Source organism: Puccinia triticina, chromosome 4A (assembly GCF_026914185.1).
Source record: "Puccinia triticina chromosome 4A, complete sequence".
NCBI classification, from domain to species: Eukaryota; Fungi; Basidiomycota; class Pucciniomycetes; order Pucciniales; family Pucciniaceae; genus Puccinia; species Puccinia triticina.
This window is the reverse complement of record NC_070561.1, coordinates 7,074,943-7,095,016: the sequence shown is the minus strand read 5'-3', so window position 1 is coordinate 7,095,016 and position 20,074 is coordinate 7,074,943. Positions and strand designations below refer to the sequence as shown.

General features: G+C 47.5%; 4 protein-coding genes across 4 annotated transcripts; 1 reads left to right on the top strand and 3 right to left on the bottom strand.

Annotated features, from left to right (window-relative positions):
* Positions 1–673: 673 nt before the first annotated feature.
* PtA15_4A761 (uncharacterized protein) lies at positions 674–964 on the bottom strand (the record flags this gene model as incomplete). The annotated part of the gene is made up of 1 exon (XM_053168678.1): positions 674–964. The coding sequence occupies one exon, from the start codon at positions 962–964 to the stop codon at positions 674–676; it is 291 nt and encodes a 96-aa protein (XP_053019863.1).
* A 10,257-nt stretch (positions 965–11,221) lies between these two features.
* PtA15_4A760 (uncharacterized protein) lies at positions 11,222–11,893 on the top strand (the record flags this gene model as incomplete). The annotated part of the gene is made up of 2 exons (XM_053168677.1): positions 11,222–11,478; positions 11,575–11,893. 2 exons carry the CDS (start codon positions 11,222–11,224, stop codon positions 11,891–11,893), a joined length of 576 nt encoding a protein of 191 aa, XP_053019862.1.
* Positions 11,894–12,870: 977 nt separating this feature from the next.
* On the bottom strand, positions 12,871–13,407 carry PtA15_4A759 (uncharacterized protein; the record flags this gene model as incomplete). Its single annotated transcript, XM_053168675.1, has 3 exons — positions 12,871–12,936; positions 13,028–13,128; positions 13,200–13,407. 3 exons carry the CDS (start codon positions 13,405–13,407, stop codon positions 12,871–12,873), a joined length of 375 nt encoding a protein of 124 aa, XP_053019861.1.
* Positions 13,408–16,588: 3,181 nt separating this feature from the next.
* Positions 16,589–17,451, bottom strand: PtA15_4A758 (uncharacterized protein; the record flags this gene model as incomplete). Its single annotated transcript, XM_053168674.1, has 2 exons — positions 16,589–16,905; positions 16,989–17,451. The coding sequence occupies 2 exons, from the start codon at positions 17,449–17,451 to the stop codon at positions 16,589–16,591; spliced, it is 780 nt and encodes a 259-aa protein (XP_053019860.1).
* Positions 17,452–20,074: the final 2,623 nt, after the last annotated feature.

Here is a 20,074-nt window from a genome sequence, read left to right as displayed (position 1 = left end):
TCAGGTAACCTGATAGTCACACTGACAAGATGTGGATTCAGCCATGTAATGTGGATATTCTAGCAATGGTAATGCACAATTGAATGAGTTTGAAGGGGTTTAGAAACATTCTGCAAAGTGAAAAAATGAAGACAGACCTGAATGATGATGTTCTCAACATTGTATAGAGTAATTCTATGAAAAATAAGAATAAATCAGTTTCATTGAAGTTCAGAAGAAAAAACAAAGATTTGAAAGCTTGCCCTTTGCCCTTGATGATTGCTGATTTACCAACACCCAACAAAGTCTTTCTACTTGCAATCATGAGGGGGGTCAATGGCGAGGGGTCTAGTGAAACCTATAAAAGCAAAATTTTCATCAAGAAGTGTTTGACTGGAAACTGTGAATCACACTAATATAGCTCGTTTTTTCAGGCATGCATACAAGTATATTTGCCGGAGAGTTTTGGTCTATGGTGCACCAATTATCTGAATTCAATCACAGCAGTCAGTTACGAATGTTGGAAAACTCAGTACATACTAGATGAAAACATACTATCATTTTTTGCTAGCTGTACTTTCATTCCGTTTGAGCAAGGCTTCCAAGGCTGGCTAAAATCCATCAACAAGGACCACAATACAACATCAGCTCGGGTGCAAAAGAGGGACAGAAGTCCGACCCAGTTGAGCCCTATTTACCATCCCTGGGCGGTGATCTTAGCAGGCGAAGTAAAGTCGTAAGTCTTGTCGATCAGGATGACTCTCGGCACGCTGTCGGCCAGCCAGGCCTGCAGTTCGGCGGGATCCTTTGGGGTTTGAGGGGCGGCACTCCCGCCGCCGGTGGCTTTGGAGCCAAAGCCAAAGGGCACAGGTCGTGTCGGCCCTGCGGGCTTGGCGGGCTTGCGAGTTGCACCCTGGATGGGGCCGGGCCCCAGAACAGAGACCATCACCAGGAGGCGCAGGATGAAGGATGGTGGACCAGCCATTGAATGTTCGAGAGAGTGCCGGATTCCCTGCGCATCAATGTCGAAACAACGGCAGTTTAGCTGAGTCTTCGGGGCGGGAAGTGGATGCTGAACCTGTAGCCCCCCAAGCTGATAGGAAAGACGTGTGCCAGGCATGTCAACGAGTCCCTCTGATTACTTATGGAGCGCGGAAAGGCCATATGGTAACTAGCATTAATGCATAGACGACAGTTTCTAGCCGTCCAACGGGCTGTTCAGCTCTTCGACACGCACATCGCAGATAACAAAATGGTTTTTCATTTTCACCCCGGTTGCCATTAACCAAACCACTGCGACTGCGACTTGTGGTAATTATGAAATGCTTCGTTCATGTTGTCGTCGCAATTCTGTTGGTTATGTCTACCTGGTTGTTGACCTTTCACCCTCCTTTTTCATTTTGTCTAGCTGAACTCTTGATCAATTTATTGATCACAGCGACCCGCGAATCCGGAGGAATGCGTACATTGGCGGACCTCGCACTGAGGACGAACGTCGCATGCGACCGACGTTCTGTTCGGCTACTGTCGGGATGGGATCGTGAGCCTGCATATTCATAGTGCGGGAGGCGAAACCGGGAACCGAGATCAGCGGCATGGCAGGCCCATCGGGTCGATGGATAGGCATCCAATATTGATCCTGTATACTTGGGCTGTCTGTGGTCTAGCCATGAGGACTTCGGCCCAGTCCGGGCGCGCAAGTTCGGCCAGCATCTCAAGCCGAGTATCGGTTATCGGTGTCACCGTGAGCAAGCCAGCTATCCAGTGCGCGGAATCCATGGCGGCCGAACCAGGGCAGCACCCCAAAGAATGCTGCAATGTGTGTACTGAAGGAGTGGGCACACTGCAGGCATCATCAAAGGCAGCTCGATCGCGGATCAGAGGGTAAAAGCCAGCCCCGGCGGCCCTGATCATCCGGCCCGGGAGGCCCTTTGTGGAGGGCAAGGCGGCCCCGACCAGCCCGCAGTGAGATCGATTGGAGGTGTCTGGGCGACTCGGCCGGCCGACCAGCCGCTCGCCGACACCTATGGCAGTGGAGAGCTGCCATCTGAAAGACGAGTTCCCAGATGCTTGGGAAGGCGCCTTTTAGATGCTCTTTTCCGACTTGGCGGGCGGCTTAGAGCCGCTCGAGCTGCACGGAGTGCGCCTGCCAAATCCCTCGACTCCATTTCTGTGTCCGTAGTCCTGGCTCCACCGGACCTGGCACTCCAAACCTGTGCTAGCTTGTATGCAAATACGTACTTTTATGGAAATACTACATACAATCCGTTGTAACACAAAACAATTCTGATTAAATTTTTACATTTGACTTTCACTTCCTTCAACCTCGCCTTGGCCATGGTATCCGACAGACACAAATTCCACCGTTCTTCCCGACTTCCCGCGCGAGAAACTCGGCTACAGAGGCAATACCGACTCGCAAAGAAAAAAGAAGCTGAAGATGAGATGGCAGCGTACCATGCGGACAATGCTCGACGGGCTGCCGAGCGAGCCGTACGAGTTTTAGATGTGAATCCGCCCGATTTTGCCAAGGACTATTCCGCTGGCCCGGCCACGTATGACGGACCATCGTACTGGGAGGATGAAGAAAATGTTGATCAACATGAGGAGACACGCGCCGAGATAGGTTCATATTATCAGGGTTTGATTCAGCAACAGAGATGGCGCAACTGGACCGACGTTTTTGATGCCCTTTTTCCCGCATACACCCTGTTAAAGCAAGTCACGAACGACTGGACCTTGCCTGGCTCTTTTGATGATAACTCAAAAAAGCTCTGTAACTGTGAATCTCACCAGAAAAAAACTCGACCAGTCGACTTGGTTGACTTATTAGGTGTGTATTTACCTGATGATTTTGATTTTTATCTCTAATTTAACTGACATTTAAATATGATTGTTCTATGTCCAGGCCAGCAACGCAAAATGATATCGTTTTGTCTTTGCACCCCCGACCCGGTACAGATCATGGCACACAGTTACCTGGCCAGCACTCCAATATTTCCCCAAACCGCCTTTTCACTGCGACTCCTAAACTTTTACGATCTACTCTGGAACTTGTGTAATGCAGCCGCCACGCCATTTGCTGAAGTTCTTCGTCGTTGGAACGAGTCAATTTCAATGCGGCTTTACAATAAAAAGGAGACTAAGGTAGAGGGTATTTACTGTTCAATGGGGTTTGCGTATCTTACTCCTTCCTGTCAACACCTCCTGTAGCCCCGCGACCTCCGCCGCACTTTGATAGCCGCAATTGATGTATATCGCTTGCTTTTAGCAAAGCATCAGACTGTGGTTGAAACGTTCTCGTCAGATTGTCCTCAAGATATACTAGCTCAACGATCATGCCCAGCGTGTTTTGGAGCAGCCCTCCCAGTCGCCAATCCCACTCAACCTGCCGATACTCAAGAGATTTTTGTTTGCCTTGATGGCAACTTTCAGCACAGACATCACGAACGAGCCTCAAAGAACCACCTCCCTCTACAAACTCCAGACATGTTTCTGAAACCCGAGGAAATTGATGCGGCCAAAAGGAACATTATTTCTCACGAACAAGCTCAAAAGAAGACTCAAATTGCGGTGAGGGTTATATCTGGTACCTGTTGCTTGAACGTTGGCTTATGGTTATCACTTAATTGAACGCAGAAAGATCGATGTTCCGATCAGCATAAAGCTGCAGACGACAAGCGGAACGCAAGCACTTGGAAGGGCTGCGATGACACAGGCCTCATGGTTTGCTGTTGCTGTCACGACTCTCTAGTCTATTTCTGTAATATTAACCGGGCGGGCGAGGGAAGATGCTTGCCAATGGCTATTCTCGAGCGGCTGTTCAAAGAGATACAGCCTCAGATGAAACTAAGAGTACTTTACGATATTGGCTGCTCCCTCGATAAGTTCATCAAAATAGTAAGCTTCTGAGTTGCATGCTAGAGCTTCATTCAGCGTAAAAAAAGTAGTCTCATTTTTTTGTTGGAAACACAGCGTAAACTTCTTCCATCCGAAACACCCAGGATGAAGTTTGCGACATCAATATTTCATTCATATGTACATGAATGGGAATGCCAAATGAAGTACAATCCCAGGTACAACGTTGGGTGGGGTCTTTCCGATGGAGAAGGCTTGGAGCGGCTCTGGTCTTACCTCTCTCCCCTTGTCAGCTTCCTCCGAAATGCAGCAAGAAACCATTGGCTCAATTCGCTCAACCATCGCAGCCTGTTCCACAACCAACTGGTAGTAGAAAAACTTGGTTGGTCTGTCTCATTTGATGATTCCGGCAATGCTTTCCTAATGATCTTGTTTGATTAGTCAACACTCTGCAGCAAAAGTTTATGCTAGCATTTGCCCATCGAAAACACTCACAAGATCTACTTTTCAAGCTGCAAGCTGAGCCAAACAAGCACGCGCCAGATCAGTCAAGATTCACTGTAGAATTCTTTAGAGCAGAGTGGGAAAAGCAGTTATCCTTTCAAGGAAATAGCCGTAGCGATACCGAGGTGATGGAAAAACTGGCGGTATTCTTTGAACGAGAGGAGTTCTTGAAGTTATCGGCGTAAGCATCTATGAACTGCTTTTGTTTCAAGCAAATCTTCTTTTGAGTTTTCATTCCTTTCCAAACATCAGCGATCTATTTCTTTCTACCCTGGAATCATCAAATTTGAACTCTAATCGTGCTCATGCAATGAACATTCTGCAAGACATCCAAACGCTTCAACGTGCTCAAGAGAACGAAGTCTCCTCTATTGGCGGTGATTTTTCCGATTTAAGTCCACAAGACAGTAAGTTGATTGTTTCAGTGCAACAAACGAGCATCATCCAGCTTATACCAATCTCCCCCTCCATATCCAGAAGAACAGCAGCGACAGAAGATATTGCTCTGGAGCGCAAAGTCTGCTTTATTTAAGGTAGCAATTGAATTGCAGGCGGAAACGCAGCCTTTGCAAGCGTCGAAGGACCGCGGCGAACGACTTGGCACTCGACTGAAAGAAAAAATCTACGCTGCTCTTAAAAGACGAAAAAACGGGGTCGTCAAAGTTATCCAGACGTTCTGTGATCGCCGGGAGTCTTACCTCACAAATTATGCGCCTGAAGACTTACAGTTACCCGAGAACAAGGTCTTTGGCTACAAAGAGTTCATGAAGATGAGTCTCAACCACCCATTCTGGAACGATGGTTACATGTGCCTCTCAAAGGATCCCTGGGCAGTTGATCCAGTTGTACGCACAGGGATTCATGCCATGCTTGGTCTGGATCGCGCTTATGAGGAGATCATCCAGCTCAAAGTCGAGCTGAGACGTTCCCTGTCTTGGGGTATATCTCATTGGAATCGACTCAAGAAAAGTATAGATCAATCAGTTGAGGGTATGCAGAACTCGATCATCAGTGTGCTTTGTTGTCTTTTAGCTAAACAATGGTTACAACAGGTGACAATCAACTCGATAGCCGCTTGAAAAAGACATTTGGTGAAGTTCAACTTGCTGGAGTAAGCAATCGTCCAGGTGGGATCTACCAGCTGCTAGGTGGTGATCTCTGCTTCGCTAAAGTCGACCATGAAAGCCTCATGATCCACTGGAACAATGCGATTTCAAACATGCTGGACGCCAAACTGATATTGCGTGAAATCTTACCCGACAAATGGTTCTGCATGATTGAATCATTGATTTCCCCTGTTGACACCGAATCAAGCAGTTTGGATGTTCAATTGGAGCAGGAAGTTCTTAAACAACAAGACTCTGATGGTGAAGATAATGAGGGGCCAAACGAAGATGATAACTTATTTGAAGATGAGGACTAAGACCTTGTATAGAGGATTGTAATAAATTTTGAACATCCATATTCTCATTCACCAAAATTAATATCCTGTGGTGATATGTGTATCATATTGGACCTTAAGAGAGAGCACTCCAGAAAAACACACACATGCCGTCTTTGCCTGTTGGATCACTCAGCCCAACTGGCTCCTCAGCCACAGACGGGTCATTTTCCTGCTTCATCGCTGGAACTGCGTCCATATGGGAGGTTTTCGCCTTGTTTTGACCGCAATGTTTAGATCTGTTTCTGGTAAACGGCGGGGATGAGAGATTTTATTTTTCCTGCGCATCATGTTCAAGTGCAAAGAAAAAGTGTGGTATGTTGCACACAATGTTTTTTTTTTCAAGTTAGATAGGAAACCCTACTAGGAAAACCTACAAGTGTGGTAATCATGTGTGTTCAATTAGAAAAATTCTTTTATGTGGTCATGGAATAATTCTAAAAGAATGTTTTGACATCATATTGACTTTGATATACTATTGATTTGATGAAATATTGATGCATTCTTTGTAAGCACAGTCATAGACTCTCTTCAAACATATGTAGAGACATGAAATATGTTCAGATAGTTCAGACATGGCCCTACATTGAAAGGGACTGACTAAAAATATTTGAGCGCTTCCAAAGTATGTATTAATACTTCACTAGGTTAATTAAAAAATCTTAAATGCTTTGGAAGCACTCCAACATATGTAGTCACTGTTCCAACATATAAAGAGTCTTGAATCATCCTAAATGTGTACCTATTTCAAACCTGGCCCCTATTTTCAAATGGAATTTCTCTACTTTGACAAGATGTCAACTCTCATGTCTTTTGAGCCTCTTGATTTTAGTGCATGCAAAGTTAACAGTTGTAACTGAAGTCAACTTGATTTTGCTTTCTTGTCACTCCCAATGCTTTTTGCAAACCATCAAACCCATAAAATAAATATCTAGCACCACGATTAAACTGCTGCCTGTGATGGGGAAACACTATTAAAAACATGTTTGGTTTTTCCATCAAATCTTATCAAAAAGGTAAGAAATTATTGACATTATTTCTCCTAAATTTTATTCATTCAAAGTTGACTAGCATTGAATCTGTTATAATTTTCAGGGGTTAGATTTCTCTTTCAATTTGCATACAAATGGCAGGTGCTGCCACTATCAAGCAGTTTTAGATGGAGATCCTTGTTGGACAATTGATTCCCATCTTGCAATCTACTTCATCAAGATAAAGAGTCAGATCTTGTGCATAACTTTCCTAATATAATACTTGATGAAGATCAACTTAATCAGCCCTATCCAACTGTTAGCTGGCATGACTGCAGCAAGAAAAAATCACCTCTTCCCTGGAAAACTGGGCTTGTTGTATATTGTGCAGTTGTACCCTCTCCCTGCACATCTTGTGTCTCAAAGCGCCCCATTCTGCTAGACCTAAAATAAAAGGGCAGGTGTACCGCCAGAACATCAGCTCCTTGGCCTGATACTCTACTAGAAAAAAAAGGAATAGAGATATTGTGCTGCCATAAAGGAGCCAAAAATTCTATAGTAGTTGTGCATATGAGTCAGCTCATCATCCAGAGTTTCACTTGACTGAACCACATTTATCACAATCTAAAGGGGTAAACTAACAATCAGGGACTCAATCTTTAAATGAGGAAACCATCAAATTGATCATGTTACAATTATCCCATGAATAAATCTTGTTAAACAATCATCTGTGTAGTAGATTGGCAGCCAAATCCAAATGCCCAGTAATTTGCACTCAATATCCCAAATATAATCATTACATCCAATTAAACTATTTCCTTCCATCAACAAAATCTTGGCCTGGAATTCCCATATGTCTGCAAATAAACTTTGAACTGATGTAAAAATGTCCCTCTTTGAGCAACACTGTAACAGATACAATACAGGTATTGGTATTGTATCTGTATTGTATTGTTTTTTGCTGCCAATACATGTATCTGTATTTTATTGCCAAACCAATATGATACACAGAAATTCCTTTCTGTGTATCCAATACACACAGATACATGATGTATCAGAGTTATTTTGATTGGATTTGCACACAATCAAATACAAATAGCTTTGAGGTACCCATGTCCAAGACAGTTTTTTCAGCCACCATTGTGCGCGCGGGCCGATACAAGTGCTACAAGCACTGAGGCTGCTCACCACCAACCGCCGTGTGCGCGCAGGCCAAGCGCGCCTCAGCGCTTGTACTGTTGGATTACACGCAATCCAACATTACGAGCGCTGTAGGCGCTGACGCTGCTCACCAGTCACCAACCACCAGGCTACGCACAAACTAAAACAACACAATTCACTTTTTATGACTAATTCTGTTCATAATTTTTTTTCCTGTTCATTTTATATGGGAAACAGTAACAATTGAAACAAAAGAAAGCAAGCTGAAACACAGAAAAGAAAACTGCAATGCCACAAGTCTAAGTGCTGTCGCAGCTTGTTTTTTGGTTTGCATTTAAACTACAGAGCTATTTGCACCAGATGTTTCAATTTGTTCGATAGGTAGCAGTTTTATCCATCCCATTTGTAGCCCACGCAGGATCTTCCAGGTCGGCTCTATCTTCATGCTTTTGATTGGCTTGTTCCGCAGGCATTCTTCAACATTCAGTGTGTTTGGTGAAACGACAAGTTTGAGCTTGAAGGTTGCAAGTCCTGCATCGGTGTTGGTACCAGGCCATCCCCGAGAGTCACCCCCACTTGCAGCTAAAGGCTCAATTAGTTATGCATTTCGCCGGGGTTAACAGGTATGAATTGTTTGCATATGCTCACAGAACATGTTCCCTAGCACTTCGGTGAGGTATTTCTTATTTTTGACAAGGCTTCCTGCCGAAGTGATTGAGGAGTAAGTAAATTGGCCAACAAGAATGCAACCCAAGATGAGCCAAGAGCCATACCTCTGCATACATCGGCATATTCATTGAAACCAGAAGGTTTCCTTTTGTTACGGGGAGTTCGGGCCATGTTCGGAACGTTCATGCTCGGAGGAACTTCAGTATTCAAAGTGACCTCGCTGCTAGGACCGACCTCCGTGCTAGGACCGACCTCCGTGCTAGGACCGACCTCCATGCTAGGACCGACCTCTGCGCTAGGGCGGACCTGGGTTATAGGACCAATCTCAGCGCTAGAAACAACCATTGTACTTGGGCCATCCCCCGTACTCGTACCAAACATTGTACTCGTACCGACCATCGTACGCGTACCGAGCACGGGACTCGTACCAGCCATTGTACCCATACCTACCATTGTACTCGTCCCAACCTCGCAGCTAGAGATGACTTGGGTGGTTGCACCAATTCGGTGAGGTGGAGGTCCCCTCCCTTGTGTTCCTGCTGCGTACGAGTGGAACCCGCCAACTGGATCACCCTTGTCCATGAGAGTCCGCAGGAACTGATTCGCAATGAAGCTACCTCCTTGAGAAAAGAAATTTTTTGTGTGATCTTGTGATGCGAGTACGAGAAAACCTTCGATATGAGCCTCATCACTCAGTTCTTTTAACTTCAGCGAGTCAATAAATCAGCAAATAAACTCATAACGTGTTTGATCAAACATGTGAAAGACTCACTTGACCCTCTATGTTGTCACGCCATTTACTGACATTGGCGATGACGGTCCGAATTGATTTCACTTTCTTGTTTGCATCGAAACACTCTTCCAATTCTTCAGTACAAGCAACAGGCTTAGGGAGAGTTTCTTTGTAAGTCACTGAGACATCCTTGTTTCGCTTTGATAGATGAACACCGGCTGCAGGTTTGTGAATTTTTAATTAGCCAAGATTTAATTTATGATTGAGTCAAAATATCAAAAGATGGCTTACAATCCTTAAAAGTTTCTTTTGCTTTAAGATTCTCTGCCTTGAATTTATTCCAACAATTCTTTTTTTGCGATCGATTTTGCCCCAGGTACCTGGCTATGGAACTCGCAGGTCTGGAAAACTTTAAGCTCAGGAGTTGTATTTTTCTCTGATATTCAAAATAAAGCGCCTCGGCCTCGGACTTGACTCGATGGTTGAGGCGATGGAGCTTGATGTGGGTGGATTGAAGCTTACGGAGCTCATAAAAAGGAAGCTTTTCGAACTTAGCCATTGTCTCCGGAGGGGTGCAAAAAATTTCTGAAAGCTTGCCGATGTTGTCAGGCGGCGGGAGTGGTATATCGTAAGAGACAAGCGGTGTTTCACCATCATCAGCGTTGGAAATTCCACGATCCCCAGATATGTCGCCATTTGCAACCTCCGTGGGTTTTGCTTGAGGAGGAATCTGATTACTAGCGGTTGCGGCCGATCCGTGAAGCTGGGGATCCAGAGCAGGGTTGGTTTGTTTGCGCTTATTTTTTCCTTTTGATTGGGTGGCTTCAGGAGCTTGATTAGTTCTTGGATTGGTTGGAGGTGCTGAGTTTGAAACAAAAACCTGCTGGGCTGGAGCTGAAACCGGAAGGGGGGCTCGAAGAAAATCTTGGTTCTGATGAGGATTCCCGGAGGCCAATGGGTTTCCCCGACCTAATAAGTTGTAGTTACTTGAGCAGCGGTTTCTATCGGAGTAGGGAAGATGAGAGATATTTTGTGTATTTTCAAAGCCACTGAGGGGGGGGTGCAATGGTTGAGAAGAAGAGACGGGCAGATTGTAAAACTGCCGAGACTGATAGCCTTGATCGTATTGGTACTGGTCCCGTTGAACTCGAGTGTATTGACGGTATCCACTTTCAGGACCAGCTGGACAAGATTGGCCATCATAATAATCGTAACCAAACGCGCCAGACTCCGTTGGATTGTTCAGCGTAATATCCGGTGTTTGCGGGATTCCCAATTCATGGTCACTGAGAAGTGTTGACATTGTGTTACTAGAGGTGCTGATACAAGATGAGCTGAAGGAAAGAGATCTGAGGGTGCAAAAGACACGTCGTTTGATGATAGTATGTGATAATTCTGTTTTCCAAGTGAGTTAAATCAGAGTTATGCATCGGTACATATTTGTATGTTAGTGCAAGAAAGGGTTTGGTTATCTGCAGAGCTAGCACAGGTTTGGAGTGCCACGGACACAGAAATGGAGTCGAGGGATTTGGCAGGCGCACTCCGTGCAGCTCGAGCGGCTCTAAGCCGCCCGCCATATCGGAAAAGAGCATCTAAAAGGCGCCTTCCCAAGCATCTGGGAACTCGTCTTTCAGATGGCAGCTCTCCACTGCCATAGGTGCTCGCCGACTCCGATCAGGATGGTCCCAGAAGAGTGCAGTATGGGTTTGAGTATCTGCATAGCGTTGTTTGCTGACCTTCCCACCCAGGCAACTCCCTCGACGCTCCCGTTCTCTTACATAGCCCACCCCCTGCCCTCCCTGTCCCCCCACCCCCCACTCAGCCCACTCCGACCACCTCTATTCAATCCCACCCCACCATATCCGCATTACAAGTCCTCACCAGTCTCGCCAAACACATTCAACCATGACCATCAACACCGCCCAAATCTCGGCCCAGCCCGAAGGATCCAGCCAGATGAGCATCAGCAATGCCGCCCCCGGCCTCCGTAAGCACCTCACACACATCCTCCGCATCGTGCCCTCCTCACACGACGCTGTTGCAGAGTCGCAGCAGGTCGATAGTCACCCGGCGACGCAGACCGCGGCCCGCGGCCCGCTCTCCCGAGCCGTCCTGCGCATCCGCGGAGGAGAGGGCCACCATTGCATCGCCGAATGCTGCTGGTCTGTCCCCCCGTCTCCCTCTCCTCACCAGCCCCACTGCTGACCGCCGATCCTTGTCCATCCACCCTCGCCCCCGGGATCGGTCTCTCCTTCCAGCTGTCTCTGCATCTGCTGCGGTAAGCCCCGCCCATCCTGTGCCCACATCGTCGATCGCTTTTCCCCTTGTCCGAGCAGGCCTTTGCTTACTTGTCTTTCCTCTCTCCGCCAATACCCCCTCAACACACCCCGGACCAAACCCAACAGGTATCGAAGAGCTACTGTGTATCGAAGCGATAGACGACTGCTTCGGGATGTGCTGCTAGTCGCCCGACACGGAAAAATGCTCGGTCGGAGCGGCGCGCGTGTCTCCTCCAGCGCCGCCCTGATGCTGAGCCCCCATATCCGACCTGGCCCTGTCTGCCTGTCTTCTTCTTGAATACCGTTTCCATGTATCACCCCAATGAGATCACCCTTCCTGCCCTCGGCCTCAACACAAGCATCTCTGTACAATGTCTGCACCCAGAATAGCGATGTATCTGCTCTATGGACTCGTCCAATCCACCCGCAACTGAAGCGGACAGACGAGCCGCGAAAGCGGAAGGATGGTGTCATCAGTCACTAGAGTCGCTCGCAGTCAGCGGCCATGCAAACAGCGTGGTCATCTGCAGAAATACCAATTGTTTGGCCTAACGGGTTGCATGATGCCAGGTGCACTCCTTGCTGGCCGGTTGTGTCAAGCATCTCCAAAGATCTATGGGGAGACAGGGCCATTGGCACTGGGGTCGACATCCACAGGCCGAGTCCGGCATTCTGTCCGACCCAAGACACAGACGCGAGCCCCACAGTCTCTTATTTCCAGTGAGATCCTCCGTGGTAGGAGGGGCGTTCTTCAGGGGAAGATGGCGTCCAGGGCCGCATTGAACAAGTCAACAGCCAACGATGTGCAGCCTCATCATCGAGCGCGCCGGAACGGACGACAGCCGCGGCTATGGTTGTCGGCCCCAGCTCTCAAGAAGATAGTGCTTTGGGCTACCAATATACTCAGAAACAACGTTGCAAAGTGCTATCAACAGAGCAGACGCTATAAGCGTGCATTGTGCGTTGCCGCTGCGTCGGCGCGGATCCAGGCGCGCTGAAACGCCTCTTTCTTGATTCGGGTCTCGGCTCGTACAGGCGGCGGTTTCTGGCCACTATGGGCGCTCAAGCGCAGTGCAGCGGGTCAAAAAAGATGCGCTTTCTGCAGCACCGTGGGTGCAACAATGTTGGAAACAAGGTTATAGTTTTGGAAAAAAAAGATGATGAGATGGAAAACTTTGCAGGATGCACATATTCTGGTGGCCAACAAATACAGACATTATGAGATAAAGATTGTACAAGAGGAGCCAGGGATAGCCAGTAGATCTATCAAAGCACTCAACGGCGGGGATTTGGACTATAAGTATGTTGAGTGATGTCGTCTTGAGTATTTACTGTTACATCCTGTCCAGGGTCAAAGACGTACAGATCAGACAATAATTGGGTTAACAAACCAGGCTGCTTGCAGAACACATTTATCAAATTTCTCACGCACCCCTGGATCCACAAAGAAGTCTGCACAAAGCCTCGCCTCTGCTTTGAAACCCTTCAACCCGTTACAAGTGAAGCTGCGTCCAGCTGGTATGGCACCACGCGCTAGATCGCCGCGAAAAAAAAAACGTAAGCTGCTTCGCTCATGGCAAAAGAGAATCCAAAAGAAGAGTTACCCAGGATGGCGGCTCCCGGTCTATTTTGAATCAGGATCTTTAAGACCATGTCTTGTTTATCTTCATCTGTGATCTTCCTGGTGCATATACCATACGTTTTCTTGGCATTTGTCTTGGATTTATCGCTGCAGAGAAAGGAGGTGTCGGCCGCAGCTAGACTCTGGATGAAGAGAATCGCTGCAAGGATCAAAAAACTAGAGAATTGCATTTTTGGTTCAGGGGATTTCAAACTCTATGGATGCAGGGTTTAATGCTAGGGATGTTGTGCGTTTCGGAGAATTGTTAATGGAGGCGCAAGAGCCAATGGGCTGTTAAGTGGGAATACTGGCTGCCTTACATAGATCTCAAATCCTTAGCTGACATGCTCGGTTGGGAAACAACTGTTGTTGCCAGCAACAAGCAGCTCGGTCGCCGAGCCTGCATCGCTTACATTCTTCCAGGCAAGTGCATTGCCCCGGAAAAATTCTGGCCTCTGCATCTATGCCAATCAAAATAAGAAACCCGTTTGGACGAGAGAGGGCTTCCTACCAACCGACGAAGGAGCTCGTCGGGGGGTTTGATGAGGTCGGTTATAAGCTGTTCGACACATGGGAGCCGGGGGTCTAGCTTTCGATGTCCCATCTACTCCTGCCTAATTCTGTGCACCGGGGTTTCAAGGGCTTCTGTGGTACACATGTACATAGGAAACAGGACCCGCCATTATATACTAGTGCCCCTAAGACTGTGCCGATGGACATAGAGGACACCGGAGCTGGCCAGTGCAGCTGTTGACCGTCCACCTGGGAGGGTGCAAGGCCCAGCAACTGGGTCTCGAATTCAATGTCCTTCCAAGACGCAGAGAATTGGGCATGCGAGGGGATGACGTCATGGTCCCTATATGCCTTCTTCCCCTGCCAAAGCCCGCCCTCATCATGAACAGGTGAGCCGTACCCGACAGACCAGTCGGTGAACCAGCTACCACCTCAGCTTGGTGGACCCAAAGGGCATCGTCAAAGGACCTCTAGTGTTGAAGTGAGCTGGTGGTGTAGACCAGTTTTTCCTGTTTAAGGTGTTCAAAGTTGAAATCATAAAATTTTCATTGCATAAAATCATACAATCATAAAACTTTCAAATGATGATTTTATATGTACCATTTTAGAAATGTTGCTCTAATTTGAGTGTTTGGGTGTACATATTTTTTTCACCTCAGAATTTTACAATTTTATGGTGTTATGATTTTATGCAAGTCAACTTTGAACACCCTAGTTGTATGCGGCTCTCCGCTTTGTCTGCTTTCTTCTGTTTGTCATGCTCTTTCTCATGGGTATATAAACCTGTTCCTTTTCCCATTTTTTCTTTCTCTCCAGGCATCTATCCTTCTTCCATTGATCACGGAATTATAGTGCTTTCTTTCCATTTCATTTGCATTTCATATCTCTTTCATGTGTTCTGCAGCTGGGGCCTAGCCTTCAGGCCAGTAGCCCCGGCTTCACCTCAAAGTTGGGAGCATTCAATTTTTTTTTGCTCAAGTTTCAGGTCAAGTTGACCTGAGGTTTTGAATCAGGCTAAGGCTGGCTAAGTCTAGCTGACCTTAGCCTGAAATCAAGCCTGAGACCATCCGCACCGGGCAATAAGTTAGCCCGGATTAGGGCACTTAGTTTGACCCCGCAACCGCATCGGGTTGGATCAACCGGGGATCAACTTAACCTGGAGCTTGGTTTGGAGCTAGTGGGGTATAAATCTAGCCCCCACCAACGTTGTAAACGCTGCGCTGCGCTAAAAAAAGCGGTCATTTAGCGCAGCGCAGCGGTCACATGGCTACGTCCCAGAGGCACGTAGCGGAAGCTGTTGAAAAAACCGCTGCGCTACTCGCTACGCGCAGCGGTTGACCGCTACCCACTCAGGGCAATTAGCGATAGCACAGCGGAAGTGAAAATCCGCTGCGCTATCCGCTAATTTAGCGGATAGCGGAATTTAACTGCATGTTAAACCTCTTTTAACATGATTTAGACCATTTCCTTTCTTCTTTTCAAACCGCTGCGCTACTGCTGAAGCGCAGCGGTTCAGCGCTATGTGACCGCTTTTTTTAGCGCGCTAAAATTATCTTTTTTTTCCCAGGAAAACAAGAAGCGGTTAGCGCAGCGGTCTGGCCGCTGCGCGCAGCGTTTAGCGCAGCGGCACAAAAAACCGCTGCGCTAACCGCTTCGCTGCGCTAAAAGCAGCGCAGCTGTTACAACGTTGCCCCCACTAGTCCTCGGACTAACCTCAAAATAAATATGCATCATGCTCAATGGCATGAAATCTATGTGTTTAGGTGCCAAACACATACCATACAGGCACCTAATCACATAATCTCCGACAGCCTCGGACCTCCCAATCTACACCGATGCGGTCGGCCACTTGGATTAGCTTACTCCAACCGTTATCCAAGCTAGTTAGTCCAGACTAATTTAGCAACGGATGCAGATGCTCTGAGGTTTGCTGACCCGCAGTTAGCCCAGACCAAGGCAATTGCCAGCAGGGCTAAGTTGACAGAAATCAGCAAGTTAACCCAACAAATGTGAATGGTCTCAACCTGTGGACGGAGGCAAGTTGGAGTTGAACCCCGCAACATTGCCTTGTGGACCCACCCAAAAGTATCAGTGTGTACTATTTTGATGTGCCACCCCAATGAAATCACTGTTTCTTTATTTGTGAGCTTACACTGCAAGCAACGGTGGGCCAATACACTAACGTTATTTGTTAGTGTAGTGTATTTTAGCCAAAACCAGCTAACAATAACAACATTTTCTGTTATCTTGTTTTTTGTGTTGCTAACAATACAGGAACTTGCCCAGGAAATAGTGATGGATAACAGCAATAACTGTTATTGTATGGGGATGTCGAATTTTACATCCTATCTTTTACATCGCCAGTGCAATGTAAAACCTCATCCATGTAAAATTTGAAAAATCAAGCCAATTAATTAAATTTACATTGATTTTGCTAAATGTGGTACCATGTTAATTCTGGTATGCAAAGCATACCATGTAAAAGTGTACGCTTGGGAACACAACCGTAAAAATTACAAGCTAATGCTTTACGTTGTAAAGCCATGTAAAATTAAGCAATGTAAAAGTTGAAAATCGAGACCAATCAATTAAAATTACAAGCTTCGGCCTTACAAGGCACCCCCACCGTAAAGAAGATACCGTGCAAAATTAACAAAAATGGTCTCCACATGCAATTTCACATGATAACCGCTTGACATTGTGGGAAGGGAAAGATAGCAATTGTCAAGAAATAGAGACAAAAATACCAACAGTTAACCACGCCTCGACTCTTGACACGACTCGAGAGACAACAAAAAAGCAGGCAGGCAGGAAAGGAGCGCAGGCAAGGAAAACGAATGGCTATGGCTAGATTAAGAATCAAGCCTTCCCACGATTCTTCCTACCCGCCCGCTTTGCTTTGACATTGGCAGCAGGAGCCTGACTGTTCTTCCAATAGGCAACGACCTTGCTTGCTGCTGTGGAGCCCAAGAGCAGCTTGCTTGCTGCTGTGGAGCCCAAGAGCAGCTCCTCGTGGGCTGCCGATTCCTGGTTTGCAGAGTCCTGGTTTGCAGTCGATGGCTCGGTTGGCCGTCTCTTGATCGGCCGGAAACACTTGTCTTGAAGAGTAGGTGCAGGTGGAGGAGGAGCGGCCGGCCGAGTCGGATTTGGCGTCAAACCAGGCCCACCGCCTTTGTCTTGCAAGTGAAACAAAGAGAAAAAGACAGAAAAATCAGTAAAGCAAGCCCCGCCGATTGCTTCTCAACAAAATTCCCTTTACCTGTACAATGGTCTTTCCAGTAGGCCTGAGACCGTGCTTGGGTACGCTCCCAATCAGCACTGTTCAAAGGTTCCGGACGAAAAGTGTATGAGGTGTTCACTTGTGCGGCCTTCTTGGGACGGCCAACCTTTCGTTTCGCTGGGAGAATACCAACAAGCGAAGCCTGGGCAACAGGTTGGGATGCGGCCTCAACCTTATTGGGACGGATGCGCTTGGCTGGGGGATTATCAAATGTCGCAGCAGGGGCATCCGATGAGGATATAGCCTCACTGGGACGGGCACGCTTCGCTGGGGCGAACTGCACCGCCGGAGCCAGGGACGAAGCGGATATGTCCAATGACGCAGCGGGGACCTTGCGAGGGGGACGGCCACGCTTTTCTGGGGCGAACCGCACCGCCGGAGCCGGGTTGGAAGCAGAAAACTCATCTGGGGCTGGAGCCAATGTTAATTGAACTCCCTTCATCGGTGAAATCTCAGCCGCTGGAGCCGTGGTAGCAGGCCGTCGAATCCTAATCTTCAATGATTGGACAGGGCCCTGCGCATCGGGACCACCCGGATCGTTCCTAGCCAACTCATCTAATGTTCCGGGGAGTAAGCAAGCGGTGCAAGAGTTCAGCCTGGGGCAATTGGGGGGAGGGGGGGGAATTTGAGCAACTTGAACACTTACCTCGAGGGGCGGCCCCAGCTGATGGGTTATGAGCCAGCTCGCCATTATAGGCAACCGTCAAAATCGAGTGCATCCTTGTAAAAGGGATGTTGTTAGGGAACTGTGGGTTGTCCTTCAAGATTTGACCGGTACCCTTGTTGACAAAGGCAGCCTCCTCCGGGGTCCAGCAACGCGAGTAGATGAGCCAGCTGGTGTCGTCTTGAGCTCCACTGATACTCCCAGGAATGGGGTCAAGCATATATGCCCTTCCCGCGTTCAGTTGGTCATCATGCCTCCAAACCCCCATTAGACCGTTAGCGTAACGTAGAACCTTGCCCCAATAATGTGAATAGCCGAAAAATCCGCGAGAGATTAAGGTATATTCCTCGCCAAAGACTGTGATCTTGAAAGGCCAGTTCATCTCGCTCATGAACTTCTTCTGGTCTTCTTCTTCAAGCAATGTAGCTGTCTCGATGTGGAAATGTAGATGCGCGGGTGGTTTAGCGTCCTCCGGAGTTCGAATGACTGACAATTGTTCCAAAGTCTGAGGTTCTACTAAGGATTCGGGTTCAATCTTCTTTGTTTTCCGAGTTCTTTTCTTCTTTGGTTCAGCAAGGCAATCTCGACAGTGTAGGCCACTCTGCCCGGTGAGACCATTGGTTGACCAAAGTGTAATGAGTTCCGCGGGGTTGGTACGACTGATTGAATTCAAGTCAAACATCAAACTTGTTATTCTCAGAACAGTCAACAATTGGTTACCTCTGGAGTGATCGACTTGGCTATGGTGGAGAGCACAGGTAAATACACGATGCTCATTGACCGAGAAGAGGGTTCGCAGGACTCTGCATTTATTCTTGCTCGGATCCAGCACACTTTCAATGAATAGATCGCAAGAGGCGAACCTTCCGGGTTTGAACGAATTTGGACGAAGCTCCTCGATGGCGTCAAATAAACTCTTCGATCCAGCAGTAAGTACCTTACCCAATGATGTGCTTTCTTTCATCTCGTGAGTGGACCGCGTCGAAAAGTGATTGACAACCAAGTTGAATATATCGGTTGGTTTTCCCCCCGATTCTGCCAGCCACAGCGGACTGAAGACGGCGTACAGAGACTCAAGGGCGGCTGACAGCCAACACCGGTTGGATAGCTGTTTTACCTTGGAGGCAGCATAGGATGCGTATGTGGTGTGACGGTTTCGATCGATGTTGACGGAGTTTGGTGGTCGCCCGGTATTGGATTTTTTGGCCCTGCCCTGAGATTCGCCGAGGAGCAAATCGGTGGTGTCTGGCGGCCGACCATCGTTCTTAGCTTGGTTTTCTTTGGTAGCGGCTTGTTGTCGCTTGGTAGGTTTGGTCCAGCCGAGAGATTGGGAGACATCGACCTGTTTCTTGAGCTGCGAACCATACCGGATGGGAATCCCCCGCATCGTCAATGCATAGTCACGTTCCAAGGCCTTGACGAAAGCATACAGCTGTACCATGCCCTTCAGCATGGTTTTCTTCCCCGGGCTGTAGAAATAAGATGTTCATTTATGTCAGACTAATCAAAACAGAAGAGAAATTTTAAAAAATAGGCCTCACCTGAACATGTAGTATACGCGATGTAAGCTTTCTTGGGCATTTGTCGAGCTGGGAAGGCCGTCGTCTCCATCCGGATGATCTTCCAACATTGCTCGGCGGCTCGGGAAAAGCAGGGCCTCGACATCGGCCATTGTCCACCAGTCCAACCATCGTCTAGTCTTGGGAAACCGGCGTCGCAGTTCATCAATTTTGTCCTCGTGGGTTGGGCCGGGGGGGATTGTTGGCTCCAGGAGACCAATGCAGAGAGATTGAAATGCTCCCTTTCACGAGAAAAATACGCCAAATATTAATCAAAATGAAAATTTGAAAAAAAGGAAACGGTGACACACCTCTTCATCAACCCTTATTATTGCACGATTGCGCTTAACCCGTGTGACCGATTGTCGGAAGTGTTCTCGGCAACCCTTGAGCTTCTTCATCGCCTCATTTGCATCAGTTTTTCCAAAGACGTTCATGTAAGCTGCAACAAACCCTTTCTGCTGGGCCTTGGAGAAATCTACAATACTTGTGGCCAGCTTTTCGCGTTCTTCGGGCAAGATGGAATGGAGGAGAAACTGTTGGAAAAGAACAGTGAAATGGATTGTGTAATAATCTTCTGATAATCCTCGAATCCAGCTTAATTGTACGGGAATCCATCGCTGGATAGCATCGCAGTACATTGAGGTGGTCAGCAGGTAGCCGGATTCGAAGAATCGATAAGTGACGTCAGATATTAGACCACCCGAGTAGAGTTTGTTGCCGTCCTCGGACCGGTCCAACAGCCGCTCTGACATCCATGGCGATTGGAAGGTAAAATGTTCCCGCCCTCGCCGAAAACTACACGAGATGACCTCTAGGCCCTTCCTGTATATTGTAGAAAG